Consider the following 23,030-nt stretch of genomic DNA (forward strand, 5'->3'; position numbering starts at 1 on the left):
AGGTGTGAGACAAATGGTCACAGGGGAATTGGGTTGTGGTCATTGGTAGCACAGGCGGATGATTCCATCCCAGATATCCCGGCCAGAAAGGGGCTGCCTGGGTTAAATCCTTCCTACTGCTTCCTCCTCTTCAGCTTTTCCCTCTTCTGTGTCTTTCTCTTCCCTCTGCAAATGGATGCTGTGAATCTGAAATGACTGCTTAAAATGCTGGAAATACTCAGCTGGTCAGGCAGCATCTCGACCCGAGACATGAACTCTAGTTTCTCTCTCCACAGATGTTGCCTGACCTGCTGAGTATTTGCAGCATTTTCTGTCTTCTCAGAGGACTTCCTTTACCATTCAAGGCCTTGCAAGCATCGAGCAGCACTCCCTACATAGTTATTGGCAGCGCAAAGGGAAGAAAGAAAATGGTGACCACCGTGGGACCCGCCACCAGCTGCAAAAGAGCGGCGGCTGCCATTTTTTCACCATTTCACGCCGCTACAGAATGGTGCTAAGTTGATGAACTTATAGCTCTAAAAGTCTTACTTCTTGTGCACTTACGTAATGCACACTTTTCAAAGTTGTCACGCCTGAAAGTGGGACCTCAGGGTCATCATACCTCAAAAATGTTATACCTCAGCATGTCACACCTCAAGGTGTCATGCCTAATTGGGTTAAAATTAGTGAATGGCTAAAATGAAAAATTACCAGTTGTTACCAATTAAATACCAGTGTAACTAACCATTAACAAATCATAAGTTGCTTGATTCAGTTAGTAAGTACAAATTTGGAATAAGTAAACAACAGAAAACCGATCAACCAAATCACTCTGAGTTGGCTGTGATTACTAAGTTACAAAGCTAAGATATACAGCATAAAACAGACAACAGTAAATCCTAAGACCCTGGGAGAACTGTACTGCAATGTGTGCCGGAACTGTTACGACATCTGAAGCACTGTTTAAAGATCCTACGGATATACTTAATAATCAACCTGGCGATAGTAAGAACCTTATTATAATGCACCCTGTTCGTTGTTGACGCAAGCATATTATTAGCCATGGTCATAGCAAACACTATCATTGCACTCTTCCCTGCCTTTCAAATAAGACTGTCACAGATGATTGGCAATACATAAAAACATTATTGAAGCTACTAGGACAGCAGGCATTGACATGCAAGTTTCTGCGTTGGTTATAGATCAGCTACATATTGAATTATTTACGGCCTTATGCACAGACTCCAACATCAGTGCAATCAGGAATCCTCTAAACTCTTGGAAAGTGTTGTCGAATTCAGCAGCTTTCTCATGCTGCTGTTGCTGATGAGTAGCAAATGTGTTGAAAGTGTTTGCCCTTCTGTACAATAAGTCTGTTATCTTATTGCATCTGTGTACAGTAATTTGCTGACATTGCAGATGTCCCTAAGGATATCCTGAAAGGAGCCAAACGTAGTGATTGAGGGTCATGGAGGTGATGTTTGCTAGTGCTGTTGGGGAGGAGTTAAACTAATATTGCAGGGGGATGGGAACCTATACAGGGAGACAGAGGGAGACAAAAAGGAGGCAAAAGCAAAAGACAGAAAGGAGATGAGGAAAAGTGGAGGGCAGAGAAACCCAAGGCAAAGAACAAAAAGGGCCACTGTACAGCAAAATTCTAAAAGGACAAAGGGTGTTAAAAAAGCAAGCCTGAAGGCTTTGTGTCTTAATGCAAGGAGTATCCGCAATAAGGTGGATGAATTAATTGTGCAAATAGATGTTAACAAATATGATGTGATTGGGATTACGGAGACGTGGCTCCAGGATGATCAAGGCTGGGAACTCAACATCCAGGGGTATTCAACATTCAGGAAGGATAGAATAAAAGGAAAAGGAGGTGGGGTAGCATTGCTGGTTAAAGAGGAGATTAATGCAATAGTTAGGAAAGACATTAGCTTGGATGATGTGGAATCTATATGGGTAGAGCTGCAGAACACTAAAGGGCAAAAATCGTTAGTGGGAGTTGTGTACAGACCTCCAAACAGTAGTAGTGATGTTGGGGAGGGCATCAAACAGGAAATTAGGAGTGCATGCAATAAAGGTGCAGCAGTTATAATGGGTGACTTTAATATGCACATAGATTGGGCTAGCCAAACTGGAAGCAATACGGTGGAGGAGGATTTCCTGGAATGCATAAGGGATGGTTTTCTAGACCAATATGTCGAGGAACCAACTAGGGGGGAGGCCATCTTAGACTGGGTGTTGTGTAATGAGAGAGGATTAATTAGCAATCTCATTGTGCGAGGCCCCTTGGGGAAGAGTGACCATAATATGGTGGAATTCTGCATTAGGATGGAGAATGAAACAGTTAATTCAGAGACCATGGTCCAGAACTTAAAGAAGGGTAACTTTGAAGGTATGAGGCATGAATTGGCTAAGATAGATTGGCTAATGATACTTAAGGGGTTGACTGTGGATGGGCAATGGCAGACATTTAGAGAACGCATGGATGAATTACAACAATTGTACATTCCTGTCTGGCGTAAAAATAAAAAAGGGAAGGTGGCTCAACCGTGGCTATCTAGGGAAATCAGGGATAGTATTAAAGCCAAGGAAGTGGCATACAAATTGGCCAGAAATAGCAGCGAACCTGGGGACTGGGAGAAATTTAGAACTCAGCAGAGGAGGACAAAGGGTTTGATTAGGGTAGGGAAAATGGAGTACAAGAAGAAGCTTGCAGGGAACATTAAGGCGGATTGCAAAAGTTTCTATAGGTATGTAAAGAGAAAGAGGTTAGTAAAGACAAACGTAGGTCCCCTGCAGTCAGAATCAGGGGAAGTCATAACGGGGAACAAAGAAATGCAGACCAATTGAACAAGTACTTTGGTTCGGTATTCACTAAGGAGGACACAAACAACCTTCCGGATATAAAAGTGGTCAGAGGGTCTATTAAGGAGGAGGAACTGAGGGAAATCTTTATTAGTCGGGAAATTGTGTTGGGGAAATTGATGGGATTGAGGGCCGATAAATCCCCAGGGCCTGATGGACTGCATCCCAGAGTACTTAAGGAGGTGGCCTTGGAAATAGCGGACGCATTGACAGTCATTTTCCAACATTCCATTGACTCTGGATCAGTTCCTATCGAGTGGAGGGTAGCCAATGTAACCCCACTTTTTAAAAAAGGAGGGAGAGAGAAAGCAGGGAATTATAGACCGGTCAGCCTGACCTCAGTAGTGGGTAAAATGATGGAATCAATTATTAAGGATGTCATAGCAGCGCATTTGGAAAATGGTGACATGATAGGTCCAAGTCAGCATGGATTTGTAAAAGGGAGATCATGCTTGACAAATCTTCTGGAATTTTTTGAGGATGTTTCCAATAAAGTGGACAAAGGAGTACCAGTTGATGTGGTATATTTGGACTTTCAGAAGGCTTTCGACAAGGTCCCACACAGGAGATTAATGTGCAAAGTTAAAGCACATGGGATTGGGGGTAGTGTGCTGACGTGGATTGAGAACTGGTTGTCAGACAGGAAGCAAAGAGTAGGAGTAAATGGGTACTTTTCGGAATGGCAGGCAGTGACTAGTGGGGTACCGCAGGGTTCTGTGCTGGGGCCCCAGCTGTTTACATTGTACATTAATGATTTAGACGAGGGGATTAAATGTAGTATCTCCAAATTTGCGGATGACACTAAGTTGGGTGGCAGTGTGAGCTGCGAGGAGGATGCTATGAGGCTACAGAGTGACTTGGATAGGTTAGGTGAGTGGGCAAATGCGTGGCAGATGAAGTATAATGTGGATAAATGTGAGGTTATCCACTTTGGTGGTAAAAACAGAGAGACAGACTATTATCTGAATGGTGACAGATTAGGAAAAGGGAAGGTGCAACGAGACCTGGGTGTCATGGTACATCAGTCATTGAAGGTTGGCATGCAGGTACAGCAGGCGGTTAAGAAAGCAAATGGCATGTTGGCCTTCATAGCGAGGGGATTTGAGTACAGGGGCAGGGAGGTGTTGCTACAGTTGTACAGGGCCTTGGTGAGGCCACACCTGGAGTATTGTGTACAGTTTTGGTCTCCTAACTTGAGGAAGGACATACTTGCTGTTGAGGGAGTGCAGCGAAGATTCACCAGACTGATTCCCGGGATGGTGGGACTGACCTATCAAGAAAGACTGAATCAACTGGGCTTGTATTCACTGGAGTTCAGAAGAGTGAGAGGGGACCTCATAGAAACGTTTAAAATTCTGACGGGTTTGGACAGGTTGGATGCAGGAAGAATGTTCCCAATGTTGGGGAAGTCCAGAACCAGGGGTCACAGTCTAAGGATAAGGGGTAAGCCATTTAGGACCGAGATAAGGAGAAACTTCTTCACCCAGAGAGTGGTGAACCTGTGGAATTCTCTACCACAGGAAGTAGTTGAGGCCAATTCACTAAATATATTCAAAAGGGAGTTAGATGAAGTCCTTACTACTCGGGGGATCAAGGGGTATGGCGTGAAAGCAGGAAGTGGGTACTGAAGTTTCATGTTCAGCCATGAACTCGTTGAATGGCGGTGCAGGCTAGAAGGGCTGAATGGCCTGCTCCTGCACCTATTTTCTATGTTTCTATGTTTCTATGTACAACTGGTATATCTTGTCTGGAGGTGTTTCTGAAGGAGATGACACATTTCTATAACTGCCTCGCTGTTAAGAGTTAGACTCCTAAGGGATTGCTCCTCGTTCCTTCTGAGATAACTGGCTGGAATGGTAGACCCAAAAGCAGCATAGAAGTGGAACTGGACTGTACATTTTATATACCAACTGATATCTCTGGCAATCACTTCTTGCTTTCGCTTGTCCTTGTCAGCCAAGTGCAGCACTCAGACAGCACTGAATGCAGTCCTCAGTTTAGTCAGAGATTGGCATCTTGAAGTTTAACTATGCAGCAGTTTACTGAGAACGTTAAGAAGTATACTGACTGCAGTAATGTCTCATTAATCTGAATGCTGAGAAAGATATCACACATGATACCTTAGTCTTGTAATATGGTCTACTTTTATCTTAAGTAGCTTGCTATTATGCTGACAATAACTAAACTAGGCTAACATGGGCCCTGAAGTGTTGAATGAAGTCAATGGAAATAAAAGTCAGAAGTAAGACAGGCTGCTGTTTCGCAATTGCCCATTATACACTATTGCAAAAAGTCAAAATTACCCCATAGGGGTTTGATCTTGGAAGACCATTTTCATATGAGGAAGGTTAAACAAACAAAAGAATGGAGAAAGGGCATGTGACCACTATAGCCAAGCATCTTTGAAAGTGGATAAATCCCCAGGCCCGGATGAAAGAGAAGCAAGAGAGGAAATAGCAGAGGCTCTGACCATCATTTTCCAATCCTCTCTGGATACAGGTGTGGTGTCAGAGAACTGGAGGACTGTTAACGTTGTAACGTTGTTTAAAAAGGGAGAAAGGGATAGAGCGAGTAATTACAAACCAGTCAGCCTAATCTCGGTGGTGGGAAAATTATTGGAAGAAATTGTGAGGGACAGGATAAATCTTCATTTAGAAAGACACGGATTAATCAAGGACAGTCAATATGGATTTTTTAAGGGAAGGTCGTGTCTGACTAACTTGATTGAATTTTTTGAGGCGGTAACAAGGATGGTAGATGAGGGTAGCGCGTTTGATGTGATGTATATGGACTTTAGCAACTCGGAACTCCTTCATGGCAAACGAGCCAAAGGTGGGCAGGGGAAACGTTTCAAGGACACCCTCAAAGCCTCCTTGATAAAATGCAACATCCCCACCGACACCTAGGAGCCCCTGGCCAAAGACCGCCCTAAGTGGAGGAAGTGCATCCGGGAGGGTGCTGAGCACCTCAAGTCTCATCGCTGAGAGCATGCAAAAACCAGGCACAGGCAGCGGAAGGAGCATGCAGCAAACCAGTCCCACCCACCCCTTCCCTCAACGACTGTCTGTCCCACCTGTGACAGAGACTGTAATTCCTATATTGGGCTGTTCAGTCACCTAAGAACTCATTTTTAGAGTGGAAGCAAGCCTATGATGATGGATTTTAGCAAGGCTTTTGATAAGGTCCCAAATGGCAGACTGGTAAGAAAAGTAAAGCACATGGGATCCAAGGCAAAGTGGTAAGTTGGATCCAAAATTGGCTCAGAGGCAGAAGCAAAGGCTAATAGTCAATGGGTGCTTTTGTGACTGGAAGACTGTTTCCAGGTGGCATTCCGCAGGGCTCAGTACTAGGTCCCTTGCTTTTTGAGGTATGTATCAATGATTTCAACTTGAATGTAGGGTGTATGATTAAGAAGTTTGCAGATGATACAAAAATTGGCCGTGTGGTTGATAATGAAGAAGAAAGCTGTAGACTGCAGGAAGATATCAATGGACTGGTCAGGTGGACAGAACAGTGGCAAATGGAATTCAATCAATAGAAGTGTGAGGTGATGCATTTGGGGAGGGCTAACAAGGCAAGGGAATGCACATTAAATGGTACAACACTGAGACGTGTAGAGGAACAGAGGGACCTTCGGAGTGTATGTCCACGGATCCCTGAAGGTAGCAGGACAGATAGATAAAGGTGGTTAAGAAGGCATAGGGATACTTGCCTTTATTAGCCGAGGCTCAGAATACAAGAGCAGGGATGTCATGCTTGAACTGTATAAAACACTGGTTAGGCCACAGCTAGAGTACTGTGTGCAGTTCTGGTCATCGCACTCCAGGAAAAATGTGATTGCACTAGAGTGGGTACAGAGCAGATTTACGAGGATGTTCCCTGGACTGGAGAACTTTAGCTATGAGGAAAGAATAGTAAGCTGGGGATATTTTCTTTGGAACAGAGGCTGAAGGGAGACTTAATTGAAGTGTTAAAATTATGAGGGGCCTGGATAGAGTGGATAGGAAGGACCTATTCCCCTTAGCATGCAAGTGGTAGGAGGTTTAGAGGAGATTTGAGAAGAAATTTTTTCAACCAGAGTGTTGGGGGTTTGGAACTAACTGTCTGAAAGGGTGGTACGGGTAGAAACCCTCATAACATTTACTTGTGTATATATACTAAAAGTGCCATAACCTACAAGGCTATGGACCAAGAGCTGGAAAGTGGGATAAGGCTAGATTGTTCTTTGTTGGCCGGCCGACAGGTTCTGCGCTATAAATTGCTAAGATTCTATGATTCTATGATAGGAACAGGAGTAAGCCATTCAGCCCCTCACGCCATTCAATTAGATCACGGCTGATCAGTATCTTAACTCCATTTACCCGCCTTGTTTCCATATCCCTTAATATCCTTACTTAACAAAAATCTATTGATCTCAGTTTTGAGATTTTCAATTGACCTAGTTTCAACAGCTTTTTGGGGGGAATGATTTTCAGATTTTCACTACCTTTTATGTGAAGAAATGCATCCTAACATAATTTTAAGGTTATGCCCTCTTATTCTGGACTCGCCCATCAGAGAAAATAGTTGTTCTCTATCTATCTTATCAAATCCTTTAATCAACTTAAACACCTTAAATAGATCACCCCTTAATTTTCTATACTCAATGGGATATAAGTCTAGTCTATGCAACCTGTCCTCATAATTTAACCCTTTTAGCCCTGGTATTATTCTGGTAAATCTGCGCTGCATCCCTTCCAAAGCCAATATATCCTTCCTGAGGTGCTGAGTCGAGAACTGAATACAGTACTCCAGATACGGTCTAACCAGAGCTTCATACAACTGTAGCATAAGTTCCAGCCATTTGGACCCCTAAATCACTCTTCTCCTCCACAGTTCCATTTAGAGTTTCCTCTAAAAGTGTAATTAGTACTCACAGTAAAAACAAAACTATTTAAAAGAGGTAAAAAAAATCAATATAAATAGCCAGATGTAAAAAATAAAGTGCGATAAAACTAATCAAAATTATTTAAATTGAGTGTGTATTAAAAGCAGTACAGAGAGTGGTTCACTCCTCTAATGGATTAGACATATTTCTGGTTCTCCCAGATAGGTTGTCTTGCTATTCACGCTATGTAGGTTGTCAAGCCATAATTTAGCATACAGTATGAATGTCCACAGATGTTTACCCAAGATATTGACGATCCATCCCATAGTGGTACCATTGATTAGGAGTGTCAATATTACTGTCCCCGATACATGCAGCAGTATCTGAAAACAGAAATTATATTAATCAAATGCAACAATGTTAAAATTCACTATATAACTTTGCCAGCATGATGGACCAGCCCTTAACAACACTTGGGTAGCAAGAAGTGCGGCAGGAGGAGGAGCAAGAAGGTAGAGCAGGATAGATATCAACCACCAGTGTCCCTAGCTGTTCGAACTCTCAGAAAGCAGCTCACCGCAGAGCATTTCACCGAAGCCATTCCTCCCATCCCCAATACACCAATAATCCCATATTCCTTATCACCATCTTTACTACTACAATCCGATTGCCTTCCTTCAGTCCAGCCTTATGGGTCATGCCATCATTTCAATACAAATATAAACACCAACACCAAACAAAAAACAAATTTATCAAACAACTCAATTCCATCTCTAACAGTTAACAGAAATAATTAGGAATCACCCTTGTGCAAGCCCTTAGTGTCTATCTTGTGTTCTCATTTCCCTTTCCTAGTGCTCCTATGAAGTGTTTCCCCAGTGGCTACAGCTAGGGAAGTGTAAGGCTGCTGAGCTTCCATTGCAGACACTTCAGATGGCCGTGAAGGGTGACCTCAAAATGCTCTAGGACTTGAGGGTCTGCTACAGACTGCAGCAACTTGGTGTGGGTTGGCAGTGTAGCCCAGCTGCCTGTGGCAACATCAAAGGCAATGGCAGATTGTGTGGTGGGGGTGCAAGAACAGTACATGCTTATCCCATTGAGGCAAGGACACTCCCCTTGCACTGTGCCTCGGCAGTCCTCTGGTTCTGTGCGAAAGCAGAGTGCAGGAGTGACGTGACCCTCAGGAAGCACCCGTCAATACTGGCGCCCAAAATCCAGTTGACAGGCGTCTGAGCTTCCACGACAGCTGTGGGAACTGTCAGGAAAGGCTTCATGATGGTGGGTGACACTGTTGTATTAATGGAACAAACCACTCAGTCCATGTTGGACAGAATGGTGTCCATGTTCTGTGCGAAGCCTTGACACAAGTTAGCCTCCTCCATGTTTTGCGACATCATGCTCAAGCTCGCTGACAGACTGCCCAATGCACCTACCAGTAGCTGCCCATCAGCCTTTTTCGGTAGGCTGGGCTCTTGAACTCAGCATTTGAGTCCTCTGCAGGAGAGCTAATATGTGATCTCATCCTCAGACGAGCTAGCACCTGTGGCATCCTATCCCCTTGCCCGATCTCCTGCACACTTTTGCCCAATGATTCATCACGTGAAGACCTGTCCTCTAGCCTAGCCGCTAAAGTATGTGTGGTGCCAGTATGTGAGCTGGTGCTTGCGAGAGATTGAGTAACACTGTATCATCAGGAAGCCAGCAGAGGTATGTCCACATCTTCAGCACCTGAAATGAAAGAGAGAGACATGAGTTAGCTTTTAGTGTACGAGAGTAGAGCGAGCGATGTGACTTGTGAAAGCATCTGCAGATTGATAAGCAATGTGTACGTGAGACAGAACAAGAGGATCCCGCATGACGTCTCCTCTAGTGTTGCCAGTCACCATGGCCATAACTCTTCCCCTGCTCCTGAAGGCCAACACACTTTCTTTGATGGGGAATAGGGTGTGCAGGTGGGCTGGGCCTCCTTAGCACAGCGTGCTGTCTGGTGTTGTGGGCAACCTTCTCCTGCATGAACAAAGGGAGTATATTAGTGCCAGTCTTGTGAGGTGTTTAAATAATGTTCCTCTGCCACAGCTTCTTAGCTTACCCTAAATATTGGTGAAGCTCATAAATGAGCAAAAGTTCCTCATGAATGGTCAGAACATCCTGCATTGCCTGTCAGAGACACTGTAAAAATGTGGCTGCAAAATTACTGCAGAAATGTATGAGGGATTCAGAAATCTACAATCCACTATAGAGCAAATGGTACGTCCATGAGGTATCTTCAGGGTAATCCCCAAACACCCGTTTCTCTCATGAATACCGTGATTGTTGGATCAGATCCAGATGGGGCAGGCATGCGGTTCTATTTGACAGAGCATCAATGGCGGGTACTGATCCCTCAGTGGTAGCCTTAGTCTGATTCCAGTAAGGTCCATGGTCATTCAGAAAGAATGCCTGGCAGTCAGGAAATAGCAGGAGAAGGCACAGATGAGTCAAACGTTTATGGTGATACCGCATTTGTACAACCCAGGTGACCTTCTCAAAGGACTCAGGAAGAGCGAAATAGTGATCAGGATAACCAGCAATACAGGGCTTGAAGTGCCAGCAATAGCTGCAGCACCACCTTAGTACATAGAGATATGTGACTGCAGGAATCCCATGAAGTTCCCATTGACTTGCAGCATTCTGGCATCACACTTACTCCTCTCATTGAGGTAGCACTTTGAAGCAACACTAGGTTAAGTAGTCCACGTACTGCAGCTCAAAGACAGAGGTTAGGGTGATCTTGGACCTGGCCTGGAGGCGGCATAGGTTAAACAGCTTCCCACTGGTTCTGTAGTTTAGTTCCACTCCAGCGGGGAGCTTGTTGATTATGAGGTGGAGTATGGCAGCGAGGAAGATTGAGAAGTGGGTTGGGGCGATGACGCAGCCCTGTTTGACCCCGGTCCGGACATGGATTGGGTCTGTAAAGGAACCGCTGGTAAGGATCGCGCACATTCTGAGGCTGAACTCCAGGATAATGTCGATGTATTCATCGAGGCATATGAAAGCATGGGCCTTACGCTTAACATCCATAAGACAAAGGTTCTCCACCAGCCTGTCCTCGCTGCACAGCACTGCCCCCCAGTCATCAAGATTCACGGCGCGGCCCTCAACAACGTGGACCATTTCCCATACCTTGGGAGCCTTTTATCAACAAAGGCAGACATTGATGCAGAGATTCGACATCGCCTCCAGTGCACCAGTGCAGCCTTTTGTTGCCTGAGGAAAAGAGTGTTCGAAGACCAGGCCCTCAAATCTACCACCAAACTCATGGTCTACAGGGCTGTAGTAATACCCACCCTCCTGTATGGCTCAGAGACAAGGGCCATAATCAGAAGACACCTCAAGTCGCTGGAGATGTATCATCAACAATGTCTCCGCAAGATCCTGCAAATCCCCTGGGAGGTCAGCCGCACCAACATCAGTGTCCTCGCCCAGGCTAACATCCCCAGCATTGAAGCACTGACCACACTTGATCAACTTCGCTGGGCAGGCCACATAGTTCGCATGCCAGACATGGGGCTCCCTAAGCAATTGCTCTATGCAGAGCTCCTTCACTGCAAATGAGCCAAAGGTGGGCAGCGGAAACGTTACAAGGACACCCTCAAAGCCCCCCTGGTAAAGTGCGACATCACCACTGACACCTGGGAGTTCGTGGTCGAAGATCGTCCTAGGTGCAGAACGTGCATCCGGAAGGACGTTGAGCTCTGAGAATCTCAACGCCGCGAGCGTGAAGAGGTCAGACGCAGGCAGCGGAAAGAGCGCGCGGCAAATCAGTCCCATCCCCCCCCTTCCCCCGACGAATGTGTGCCACAGGCTCTGTGGCTCTCGTATTTGACAGTTCAGCCACCAAAGGACTCACTGTAGGAGTGGAAGCAAGTCTTTCTCGATTCCGAGGGACTGCCTATGATGAGGTTAAGTAGCAGAACATACTACCCTACACAGTCATGCAAATACAATGAAGCTCATGCCTGCATCCAAATTCTGGTGCAAAATTTTATTGGTATACTGAAACACAGTTTCCATTGATGGGCAAATTGGGATGATCCTGTCCTATAATCATGACAAGGTCTCCTAATACATATTGTACAACTTTGCCTTCCAGAGATGAGTAACCATGACAAGAAGATCAGGAGGCATAACCTCAACTCTCAACAAAGGAGGGAAAAGAGGATGAGGAGCAGGAAGAATAAATTGTTGAAGATGACAAGCGCTAATTATTGATTGACAGGATTTTCACCCAAATCTTTAATTCAGGGTCTACATGTATGTTCCTATACTACTGACAATAATACATTTGCCCTATAAACATCATGGGATAGCATTTATTTTTCCCTGTCTGAGTAGTAATGTGGTGGAACTGATGAGCCTCCCTTCTACAGAATAACCCACTTTGTTGTAAAGAGATGCATTGGATTTTGGCTCTAAACTCCTTCTGGCTGCTATTCTCCAGTATCAGCCAGAAAGCCTTGAGGCCTGCAATCAGGCCTGCAGTTGCATCCCAGCTAATGACCCAGCTTACCAAATTCTGGCATACCTCAGCCAAGACAGGCACAGGACAATTCAGGTGCATTCTGCCCATCCAGCACCTGGCAAGAAAAGGGCAGCAGTAACAGGGCCGTAGTATATATGCACTTTGATCTTCTTCTTTGTCCTTTAAATGAACTCTGCTTTCACCTCATCTCCTAGAAACAGAGAAAATAGGTGCAGGAGTAGGCCATTCGGCTCTTCGAGCCTGCACCACCATTCAATAAGATCATGGCTGATCCTTCACCTCAGTACCCCTTTGCCACTTTCTCTCCATACCCCTTGATCCCTTTAGCCGTAAGGGCCATATCTAACTCCCTCTTGAATACATCCAATGAACTAGCATCAACAACTCTCTGCGGCAGGGAATTCCACAGGTTAACAACTCTCTGAGTGAAGAAGTTTCTCCTCATCTCAGTCCTAAATGGCTACCCCTTATCCTAAGACTGCGTCCCCTGGTTCTGGACTTCCCCAACATCGGGAACATTCTTCCCGCATCTAACCTGTCCCGTTCCGTCAGAATCCTATACGTTTCTATGAGATCCCCTCTCATCCTTCTAAACTCCAGTGTATAAAGGCCCATTTTGATCCAGTCTCTCCTCATATGTCAGTTCAGCCATCCCTGAAATCAGTCTGGTGAACCTTCGCTGCACTCCCTCAATAGCAAGAACGCCCTTCCTCAGATTAGGAGACCAAAACTGAACACAATATTCCAGGTGAGGCCTCACCAAGGCCCTGTACAATTGCAGTAAGACCACCCTGCTCCGATACTTAAATCCCCTAGCTATGAAGGCCAACATGCCATTTGCCTTCTTCACCGCCTGTTGTACCTGCATGCCAACTTTCAATGACTGATGAATCATGACACCCAGGTCTCGTTGCACCTCTCCTTTTCCTAATCTGCTGCCATTCAGATAATATTCTGCCTTCGTGTTTTTGCCACCAAAGTGGATAACCTCACATTTATCCACATTATACTGCATCTGCCATGCATTTGCCCACTCACCTAACCTGTCCAAGTCACCCTCAGCCTCTTAACATCCTCCTCACCGCGACCCAGTTTAGTGTCATCTGCAAACTTGGAGATATTACACTCAATTCCTTCATCCAAATCATTGATGTACAGCAATCCTGGTCTCCCATTATACATGGACGTGATTTATAAATGACACTGTATCAGCAGAGGCCTATAAAAGGCCGCGAGAGGCGTCGGGAGTTCGTTGGTGAGGCGTGAGTCCGGGGATCAGCAGAGGCCTATAAAAGGCCGCGAGAGGCGTCGGGAGTTCGTTGGTGAGGCGTGAGTCCGGGGATCAGCAGAGGCCTATAAAAGGCCGCGAGAGGCGTCGGGAGTTCGTTGGTGAGGCGTATTTGTGCAGCTACAGGGAGAAGGCAAAAAAGAAGTAGAAAGAAACAGAAAGGTGACGTCACAGCCTAGGGGGTAAGTGATTGGCTGGTGATTGGTGAGTAGTTTTTCTTTTTCTTTTTTATATTAGTCAGCAACTTTTAACATTCTTGTTGCCAATTTAAGTGTATCGAAGGGTTAAGTCATGGCAGGAGAGCTCGGTCGGGTGTTATGCTCCTCCTGTACCATGTGGGAACTCAGGGACACTTCCGGTGTCCCTGATGACTACGTATGCGGGAAGTGTATCCGCCTCGAGGTCCTGACGGTCCGCGTTGCGGAGTTGGAGCTGAGGGTGGATTCACTCTGGAGCATCCACGATGCTGAGAATGACGTGAGTAGCACGTGTAGCGAGTTGGTCTTACCGCAGGAGAAGGGTCCACAGCCAGATAGGGAATGGAAGACCAGCAGGAAGAGTAGTGCAAGGAAGGTAGTGCAGGGGTCCCCTGTGGTCATCCCCCTGCAAAACAGATACACCGCTTTGAGTACTGTTGGGGGGATGACTCATCAGGGGAGGGCAGCAGCAGCCAAGTTCATGGCACCGTGGCTGGCTCTGTTGCACAGAAGGGCAGGAAAAAGAGTGGGAGAGCGATAGTGATAGGGGATTCAATGGTGAGGGGAATAGATAGGCGTTTCTGCGGCCGCAACCGAGACTCCTGGATGGGATGTTGCCTCCCTGGTGCAAGGGTCAAGGATGTCTCGGAGCGGGTGCAGGACATTCTGAAAAGGGAGGGAGAACAGCCAGTTGTCGTGGTGCACATTGGTACCAACGACATAGGTAAAAAAAGGGATGACGTTCTATGAAACGAATTTAAGGAGCTAGGAGTTAAATTAAAAAGTAGGACCTCAAAAGTAGTAATCTCGGGATTGCTACCAGTGCCACGTGCTAGTCAGAGTAGGAATCGCAGGATAGCGCAGATGAATACGTGGCTTGAGCAGTGGTGCAGCAGGAAGGGATTCAAATTCCTGGGGAACCAACTAGGGGGGAGGCCATCTTAGACTGGGTGTTGTGTAATGAGAGAGGATTAATTCGCAATCTCATTGTGCGAGGCCCCTTGGAGGAAGAGTGACCATAATATGGTTGAATTCTGCATTAGGATGGAGAATGAAACAGTTAATTCAGAGACCATGGTCCAGAACTTAAAGAAGGGTAACTTTGAAGGTATGAGGCGTGAATTGGCTAGGATAGATTGGCGAATGATACTTAAGGGGTTGACTGTGGATGGGCAATGGCAGACATTTAGAGACCGCATGGATGAACTACAACAATTGTACATTCCTGTCTGGCGTAAAAATAAAAAAGGGAAGGTGGCTCAACCGTGGCTATCAAGGGAAATCAGGGATAGTATTAAAGCCAAGGAAGTGGCATACAAATTGGCCAGAAATAGCAGCGAACCCGGAGACTGGGAGAAATTTAGAACTCAGCAGAGGAGGACAAAGAGTTTGATTAGGGCAGCGAAAATGGAGTAGGAGAAGAAGCTTGCAGGGAACATTAAGGCGGATTGCAAAAGTTTCTATAGGTATGTAAAGAGAAAAAGCTTAGTAAAGACAAACATAGGTCCCCTGCAGTCAGAATCAGGGGAAGTCATAACGGGGAACAAAGAAATGGCAGACCAATTGAACAAGTACTTTGGTTCGGTATTCACTAAGGAGGACACCAACAACCTTCCGGATATAAAAGGGGTCAGAGGGTCTAGTAAGGAGGAGGAACTGAGGGAAATCTTTATTAGTCGGGAAATTGTGTTGGGGAAATTGATGAGATTGAAGGCCGATAAATCCCCAGGGCCTGATGGACTGCATCCCAGATTACTTAAGGAGGTGGCCTTGGAAATAGTGGATGCATTGACAGTCATTTTCCAACATTCCATTGACTCTGGATCAGTTCCTATCGAGCGGAGGGTAGCCAATGTAACCCCACTTTTAAAAAAAGGAGGGAGAGAGAAAACAGGGAATTATAGACCGGTCAGCCTGACATCAGTAGTGGGTAAAATGATGGAATCAATTATTAAGGATGTCATAGCAGTGCATTTGGAAAATGGTGACATGATAGGTCCAAGTCAGCATGGATTTGTGAAAGGGAAATCATGCTCGACAAACCTTCTGGAATTTTTTGAGGATGTTTCCAGTAGAGTGGACAAGGGAGAACCAGTTGATGTGGTATATTTGGACTTTCAGAAGGCTTTCGACAAGGTCCCACACAAGAGATTAATGTGCAAAGTTAAAGCACATGGGATTGGGGGTAGTGTGCTGACGTGGATTGAGAATTGGTTGTCAGACAGGAAGCAAAGAGTAGGAGTAAATGGGTACTTTTCAGAATGGCAGGCAGTGACTAGTGGGGTACCGCAAGGTTCTGTGCTGGGGCCCCAGCTGTTTACATTGTACATTAATGATTTAGATGAGGGGATTAAATGTAGTATCTCCAAATTTGCGGATGACACTAAGTTGGGTGGCAGTGTGAGCTGCGAGGAGGATGCTATGAGGCTGCAGAGTGACTTGGATAGGTTAGGTGAGTGGGCAAATGCATGGCAGATGAAGTATAATGTGGATAAATGTGAGGTTATCCACTTTGGTGGTAAAAACAGAGAGACAGACTATTATCTCAATGGTGACAGATTAGGAAAAGGGGAGGTGCAACGAGACCTGGGTGTCATGGTACATCAGTCATTGAAGGTTGGCATGCAGGTACAGCAGGCGGTTAAGAAAGCAAATGGCATGTTGGCCTTCATAGCGAGGGGATTTGAGTACAGGGGCAGGGAGGTGTTGCTACAGTTGGCCACACCTGGAGTATTGTGTACAGTTTTGGTCTCCTAACTTGAGGAAGGACATTCTTGCTATTGAGGGAGTGCAGCGAAGATTCACCAGACTGATTCCCGGGATGGTGGGACTGACCTATCAAGAAAGACTGGATCAACTGGGCTTGTATTCACTGGAGTTCAGAAGAATGAGAGGGGACCTCATAGAAACGTTTAAAATTCCGACGGGTTTAGACAGGTTAGATGCAGGAAGAATGTTCCCAATGTTGGGGAAGTCCAGAACCAGAGGTCACAGTCTAAGGATAAGGGGTAAGCCATTTAGGACCGAGATGAGGAGAAACTTCTTCACCCAGAGAGTGGTGAACCTGTGGAATTCTCTACCACAGAAAGTCGTTGAGGCCAATTCACTAAATATATTCAAAAGGGAGTTAGATGAAGTCCTTACTACTCGGGAGATCAAGGGGTATGGCGAGAAAGCAGGAAGTGGGTACTGAAGTTGCATGTTCAGCCATGAACTCATTGAATGGCGGTGCAGGCTAGAAGGGCTGAATGGCCTACTCCTGCACCTATTTTCTATGTTTCTATGTTTCTAGCATAATCAGACAGCAATTTTTTTCCCCGCAATTGGCCTGGGTTTTATCATCTGGTTATTAGCCTTTCACATGAGATCATATAGTTTCACATGGAGATGGAGAGTACATACTATAAGAAACATAACAAACATAAGAAATAGGAGCAGGAGTAGGCCATTTGGCCCTTCGAGCCTGCTCCGTCATTCAACAAGATCATGGCTGATCTGATCATGGACTCAGCTCCACTTTCCTGCCCGCTCCCCATAACCCTTTACACTTCCTTATCGCTCAAAAATCTGTCTATCTCCGCCTTAAATATATTCGATGACCCAGCCTCCACAGCTCTCTGGGGCAGAGAATTCCTCAGATTTACAACCCTCTGAGAGAAGAAATTTCTCCTCATCACAGTTTTAAATGGGCTGCCCCTTATTCTAAGACTACGTCCCTTAGTTTTAGTTTCCCCCATGAGTGGAAATATCCTCTCTGCATCCACCTTGTCGAGCCCCCTCATTATCTTATATGTTTCAATAAGGTCACCTCTCATTCTTCTGAACTCCAATGCGTATAGGCCCAACCTGCTCAACCTATCTTCGTAAGTCAACCCCTTCATTTCCGGAATCAACCTAGTGAACTTTCTCTGAACAGTCTCCAATGCAACTATATCCTTCCTTAATTACGGAGACCAAAACTGTATGCAGTACTCTAGATGTGGCCTCACCAATACCCTGTACCCTGTACAGTTGTAGCAGGACTTCTCTGCTTTTATACTCTATCCCCCTCACAATAAATGCCAACATTCCATTTGCCTTCCTGATTACTTGCTGTACCTGCATACTAACGTTTTGTGTTTCCTGCACAAGGACCCCCAGGCCCTTCTGTATTGCAGCACTTTGGAATTTTTCTCCGTTTAAATTATAATTTGCTTTTCTATTTTTTCTGCCAAAGTGGATAATCTCACATTTTCCCACATTATACTCCATCTGCCAAATCTTTGCCCACTGATTTAGCCTGTCTATACCCCATTGCAGATTTTTTGTGTCCTCCTCACAATTTGCTTTCCCACCCATCTTTGTATCATCAGCAAACTTGGCTACATTACACTTGGTCGCGTCATCCAAGTCATTAATATAGATTGTAAATAGTTGAGGACCCAGCACCAATCCCTGCGGCACCCTACTCATCATCATAGGCAGTCCCTCGGAATCGAGGAAGACTTGCTTCCACTCCTGAAGTGAGTCCCTCGGTGGCTGAACAGTCCAATACGAAAGCCACAGACTTTGTCACAGGTGGGATAGATAGTCGTTGAAGGGTGGGTGGGACTGGTTTGCCGCACGCTCTTTCCGCTGCCTGCGCTTGATTTCTGCTCTCGGTGACGAGACTCGAGGAGCTCAGCACCCTCCCGGATGCACTTCCTCCACTTTGGGCGGTCTTTGGCCAGGGACTCCCAGGTGTCAGTGGGGATGTCGCACTTTATCAGGGAGGCTTTGAGGTTGTCCCTGTAACGTTTCCTCTGCCCACCTTTGGCTCGTTTGCTGTGAAGAAGTTCCGAGTAGAACACTTGTTTTGGAAGTCTCATGTCTGGCATGCGAACTATGTGGCCTGCCCAGCGGAACTGATCAAGTGTGGTAAGTGCTTCAATGCTGGGGATGTTAGCCTGGATGAGGACACTGATGTTGGTGCATCTGTCCTCCCAGGGGATTTGTAGGATCTTGCGGAGACATCGTTGGTGATATTTTTCCAGTGACTTGAGGTGTCTATTATACATAGTCCATGTCTCTGAGCCATACAGGAGGGTGGGTATTACTACAGTCCTGTAGACCATGAGCTTGGTGGCAGTTTTGAGGGTCTAGTCTTCAAACACTCTTTTTCTCAGGCGGCCGAAGGCTGCACTGATGCACTGGAGTCAGTGTTGGATCTCGTCGTCGATGCCTGCTCTTGTTGATAGGAGGCTCCCAAGGTATGGGAAATGGTCCATGTTGTCCAGGGCTGCGCCGTGGATATTTATGACTGGGGGGCAGTGCTGTGCGGTGAGGACAGGCTGGTGGAGGACCTTTGTCTTACGGATGTTTAGCGTAAGGTCCATGCTTTCGCACTCCTCAGTAAATACGTCAACTACGTCCTGGAGTTCAGCCCCTGTATGTGCGCAGACGCAGACATCGTCCGCGTACTGTAGCTCGACAACAGAGGTTGGGGTGGTCTTGGACCTGGCCCGGAGACGATGCAGGTTGAACGGCAGGCACTCCACTAGTCACTGTTTGCCAACCGGAAAATGACCCATTTATCCCGACTCTCTGTTTTCTGTTAGTTAGCCAATCCTCTATCCCTACTAATATATTACCCGCAACCCCGTGAACTTTTATCTTGTGCAGGCACCTTATAAATGCCTTCTGGAAATCCAAAAATATCACATCCACTGGTTCCCCCTTATCCACCCTGCTCGTTACATCCTCAAAGAACTCCAGCAAATTTGTCAAACATGATTTCCCTTTCATGAAACCATGGTGACTCTGCATTGTGATACACAAGGTATCGCAATTGGGTGGGGCAAGCTCGATGGACCAAAGGGTCTTTACCTGTCCGTCATTGTTAGTATGTTTGTATAGTAGCCAGAAAAAGATGTGGGAGATGTTGCAACATTACTCCTGTATATTTGAATATTTTAGGTGGGAGCTACTGCTTCTGTGCCCAAGCCCAGCGGAAATGTTCATGTTACATAAACAGGATTGAGATCAATGTTCCCACTGATTATTTTTGGGTACGCGGCCCCTTTAACGGGCTGCACGGCTGTTTAACGAGAACATTGATCGAGACTCAACATTGCAGGTCTCAGCCCCTTTTTCGGATTCATTATACCCTATATAATGATGCATACAGAACATAACTGGCCCGAAAAGAAACCCCTTCTCCCTTATAACATTCCAGGGTTTGGCAGACAGCATTGACCTTTCTGATATTTTCTCTCATGCCTGCTGAAACAGGCAGTTCTGGGGTGATATGTCCATCCCATATACTGCAATACTCCATTATCTCATTCCTCCTAGTAGTATTTCCAGCGTCTGTTCATCAAATTTGCTTTTCCTCCATTGTAGTGGAAAATTGCTTGATTAGCTGCCCTGGTCACCCCAGCCCTAGTCGAATGGTTAAAATGGCTGTGTAGTGCTCTTAATATATGCTGGCTAAGACTGCTGAGTCTGCTGCTGTATAGTGTGGTCCATTATAGAGGCGTTTTAGCACAGATGTTATTGTAGGTTGGTAAAAGAGTAAAATGCTGGATTAATAAGTATGCTGAACAAGATTAAGCATCTTTCAGTTAACTCTTCAATGGAACAAAGACAGTAATTTCTAGGTTTACATGATTTTTTCTTCTATAGTCTACTCCTGATACTTCAGTTGTGCTTTGTGCCAACATAGAATTATCCAGTAATTTGAATTAAGCATCTTTGAATTAAGAGCAAACTGTAATTACATTTCCATGTTTCTTCTTGAACATCCTCTGCATATACAAATTCCAACTTGTCCAAAACTCCACTGCCCACGTCCTGTCCCGCACTAAGCCTCACTCACATCAACCCTGTTCTAACTGACATCTGCTGGCTCCCTGTATTCCAACACACTAACTTCAAAATCCTCAACTTCATTTATAAATCCCTCCATGGTCTTATCCACCCTACTTCTCTAACACTGAGTTCCCGCCCACAACCGGCCATCCTCTTACTTTGGTGTCTTGTATATCCTGCCTTCCTGGTATTCTTTAACTGCTTCGAGTCACCTTGGCCCCATGTTCTGCAACTCCTTCCCTAAGCTTCTTCACATTGCCACAAAACCTCCCAGCCTTTGATAACCACTTCAAAACCAAGCTTTTTGATTGTACCTTCAGCCAAGTTTCTCCTAACTCCCCTACGGTTCGGCCCATTTGTCCTACAGCAAGGATCTTGAGATATTTTATGAGATTAAAGGCGCTATACAAATGGAAGTAATCATAGCACTAAATCAATAGTTTTTTGGAAACTTATTCATCCTTTGCCTTTGGTTTACTAATGCTCCATTACATCACTGCACCAATCGTTGATTAATGCTCCCAAACTGCAGCTAGATTCTGTTTAAAATAGGTACAGAATTCTTCAATGGCAATTTTTTTCAGCTGAATAGCGTTGAATGCGTACAGCGAATCACCTGGTTGTGATTTCTGCACGCCTTACCTTGTTTCTGATATTCATTTCATCAAGTCCTTCTAACTGATAAGCCATAACAGCCAGACTCAGAGTGAAAGCTCCTTTTGTGCCACTCCAGATGCTAACAGCTGCCCAGCGCCAATTGAAACCACTGCCCAAACGTGATAGCAGTGGAGACAAGCCTACAATAAGCACCAGCCTACAAAAGAGCATAGTAAAGGCATTCATTACTCATGAGAGTCGGGATTTGGCTTGGCAACAAAAATGGAAAGTTTATTTAACATGAATCTGAGTTTTGATCCCTTAAGTATCTATACATAAGGTAACAAGGTTATAATCTTTCTCAATAGTATTCTGTAATACCCATGAAAAAACAGGGGGACGCTTTACTGGTAATGAAAATGTTAATGCAATTAAAGTAGTAAGCAAAAACAGCAACCGTTTCCTTCCATTACATTAACACTACTCTAAGTTTTATTCAGACTAATATAACTGTAAAGGAAATAAGAAAAAGGTAAACAAAAATCTTTGTTACGGATTTATTAATGACTGTAAAAACTTTGTTAAAGCCCAACACTAGCAAACTCGTAGTTTTTCTCGGTGAGGATATAAAAGAAAATGATTCCCTGAACTTCGAATGGAAGTTATTCATGGAAAGAAAGGGAAACATTTGGATGTATCAACACAGCATTTTCAGAAGTGAATTGTACAGAGTATCACTCAGCCATGCAACTTGCGGCCAGAAACTATTGTTGGCTGCCTTAGGGGGACAGTTTTAACTTAACCCTCCCATTGGGAAACTGATGGGTTCAGGTGCAATGCTGGTTTTACAGTCCGCCTGATTTTATTCTCCACTGAAATCAATGGAGAGTAATATTGGGCAGGGTGTAAAACCAGCTTTCCACCCTCTCCCGTGGGTTTTCCGCCTGGCAAGTTAGGTTGAAATTATCCCCTATATTTCAGCAGCATCTGCAGGCAAAGACTGCTCAAAAATGAAGATGGCATAAGAACCATTCCGCATACAGGACCTGAGTGGCTGTGGCACAAACTATACGGTGCAACGGTGAAAGGGTTGGTGCTTCCTTGTCAGATGACAAAAGTGGCAGTGACGTACTGACACAATCCAATGACATTTAGGAGACTTGTTATCATAGCCACCGCAGATGCCATGGCAACTGAGGAGTACTCTTCTTTCTGTGCTTCTTCAGGCCTTGGCACCAGTTCAACAACTGGGTAACCCAGTGCTAAACAGGAAGATTTAACAAAGTGGTGAAATAAGCTTATCCAGGTCAGCATCGATGGGATGTTAGAAAGACTTACACTTATATAGCACCTTTTCATGTCTCTTAAAAACATCTTGTAGCACTTCACATACAATTAATTACTTTTAAGTACAGTAACTGTTGTTATGCAGACAAACACAGCAACCATTTTGCACCCAGCAAGATCCAATAAACAGTAATGAAATAAATAACCAATTAATCAGTTTCAATGGTATTGGTTGAGTGAGGGATGTTAGCAAAGACACCACAAGAATTCCCAATAATTCCATGGGATCTTCAACATCCATCATAACCAGGCAGAGATGGGCCTTGGTTTAACATCTCATCATAAGGATGGCATTTCCAGCAGTGTAGCATTCTCTCAGTACTACACTGAAGCGACAACCTCGATTATATGCTCAAGTCCTGGAGTGGGACTTCAACCCACAACATTATACAGCCTACCCCTTGGTGCTCCCTAGATAACACTAGATCAAGGTGACTGCAAGGCTTACCCACTTTCAAGGGTGGCACTATCAGCCCCAATCAACGCCAGGTCTAAGTCTCAGGGCACACCAAAAGGTGCTGGGGCAATGACCATTAC

The 23,030-nt window shown here is 45.2% G+C and overlaps 1 protein-coding gene across 4 annotated transcripts in view; it reads right to left on the reverse strand.

The window, feature by feature from the left end:
• The window catches only part of LOC139280197 (sperm-specific sodium:proton exchanger-like), a 654,445-nt gene that overhangs the window by 464,568 nt on the left and 166,847 nt on the right, over positions 1-23,030 (reverse strand). For all 4 annotated transcript variants that reach the window (XM_070899784.1, XM_070899786.1, XM_070899785.1 and 1 more), the window contains 2 exons: positions 21,192-21,363; positions 8,016-8,097 (listed from right to left, as the gene is read on the reverse strand). In XM_070899784.1, the coding sequence (XP_070755885.1) occupies positions 8,016-8,097; positions 21,192-21,363 (254 nt within the window). The remainder of the gene's footprint in view (positions 1-8,015; positions 8,098-21,191; positions 21,364-23,030) is intronic.

Source organism: Pristiophorus japonicus, chromosome 14 (assembly GCF_044704955.1).
Source record: "Pristiophorus japonicus isolate sPriJap1 chromosome 14, sPriJap1.hap1, whole genome shotgun sequence".
In the NCBI taxonomy this organism is placed as follows: domain Eukaryota; kingdom Metazoa; phylum Chordata; class Chondrichthyes; family Pristiophoridae; genus Pristiophorus; species Pristiophorus japonicus.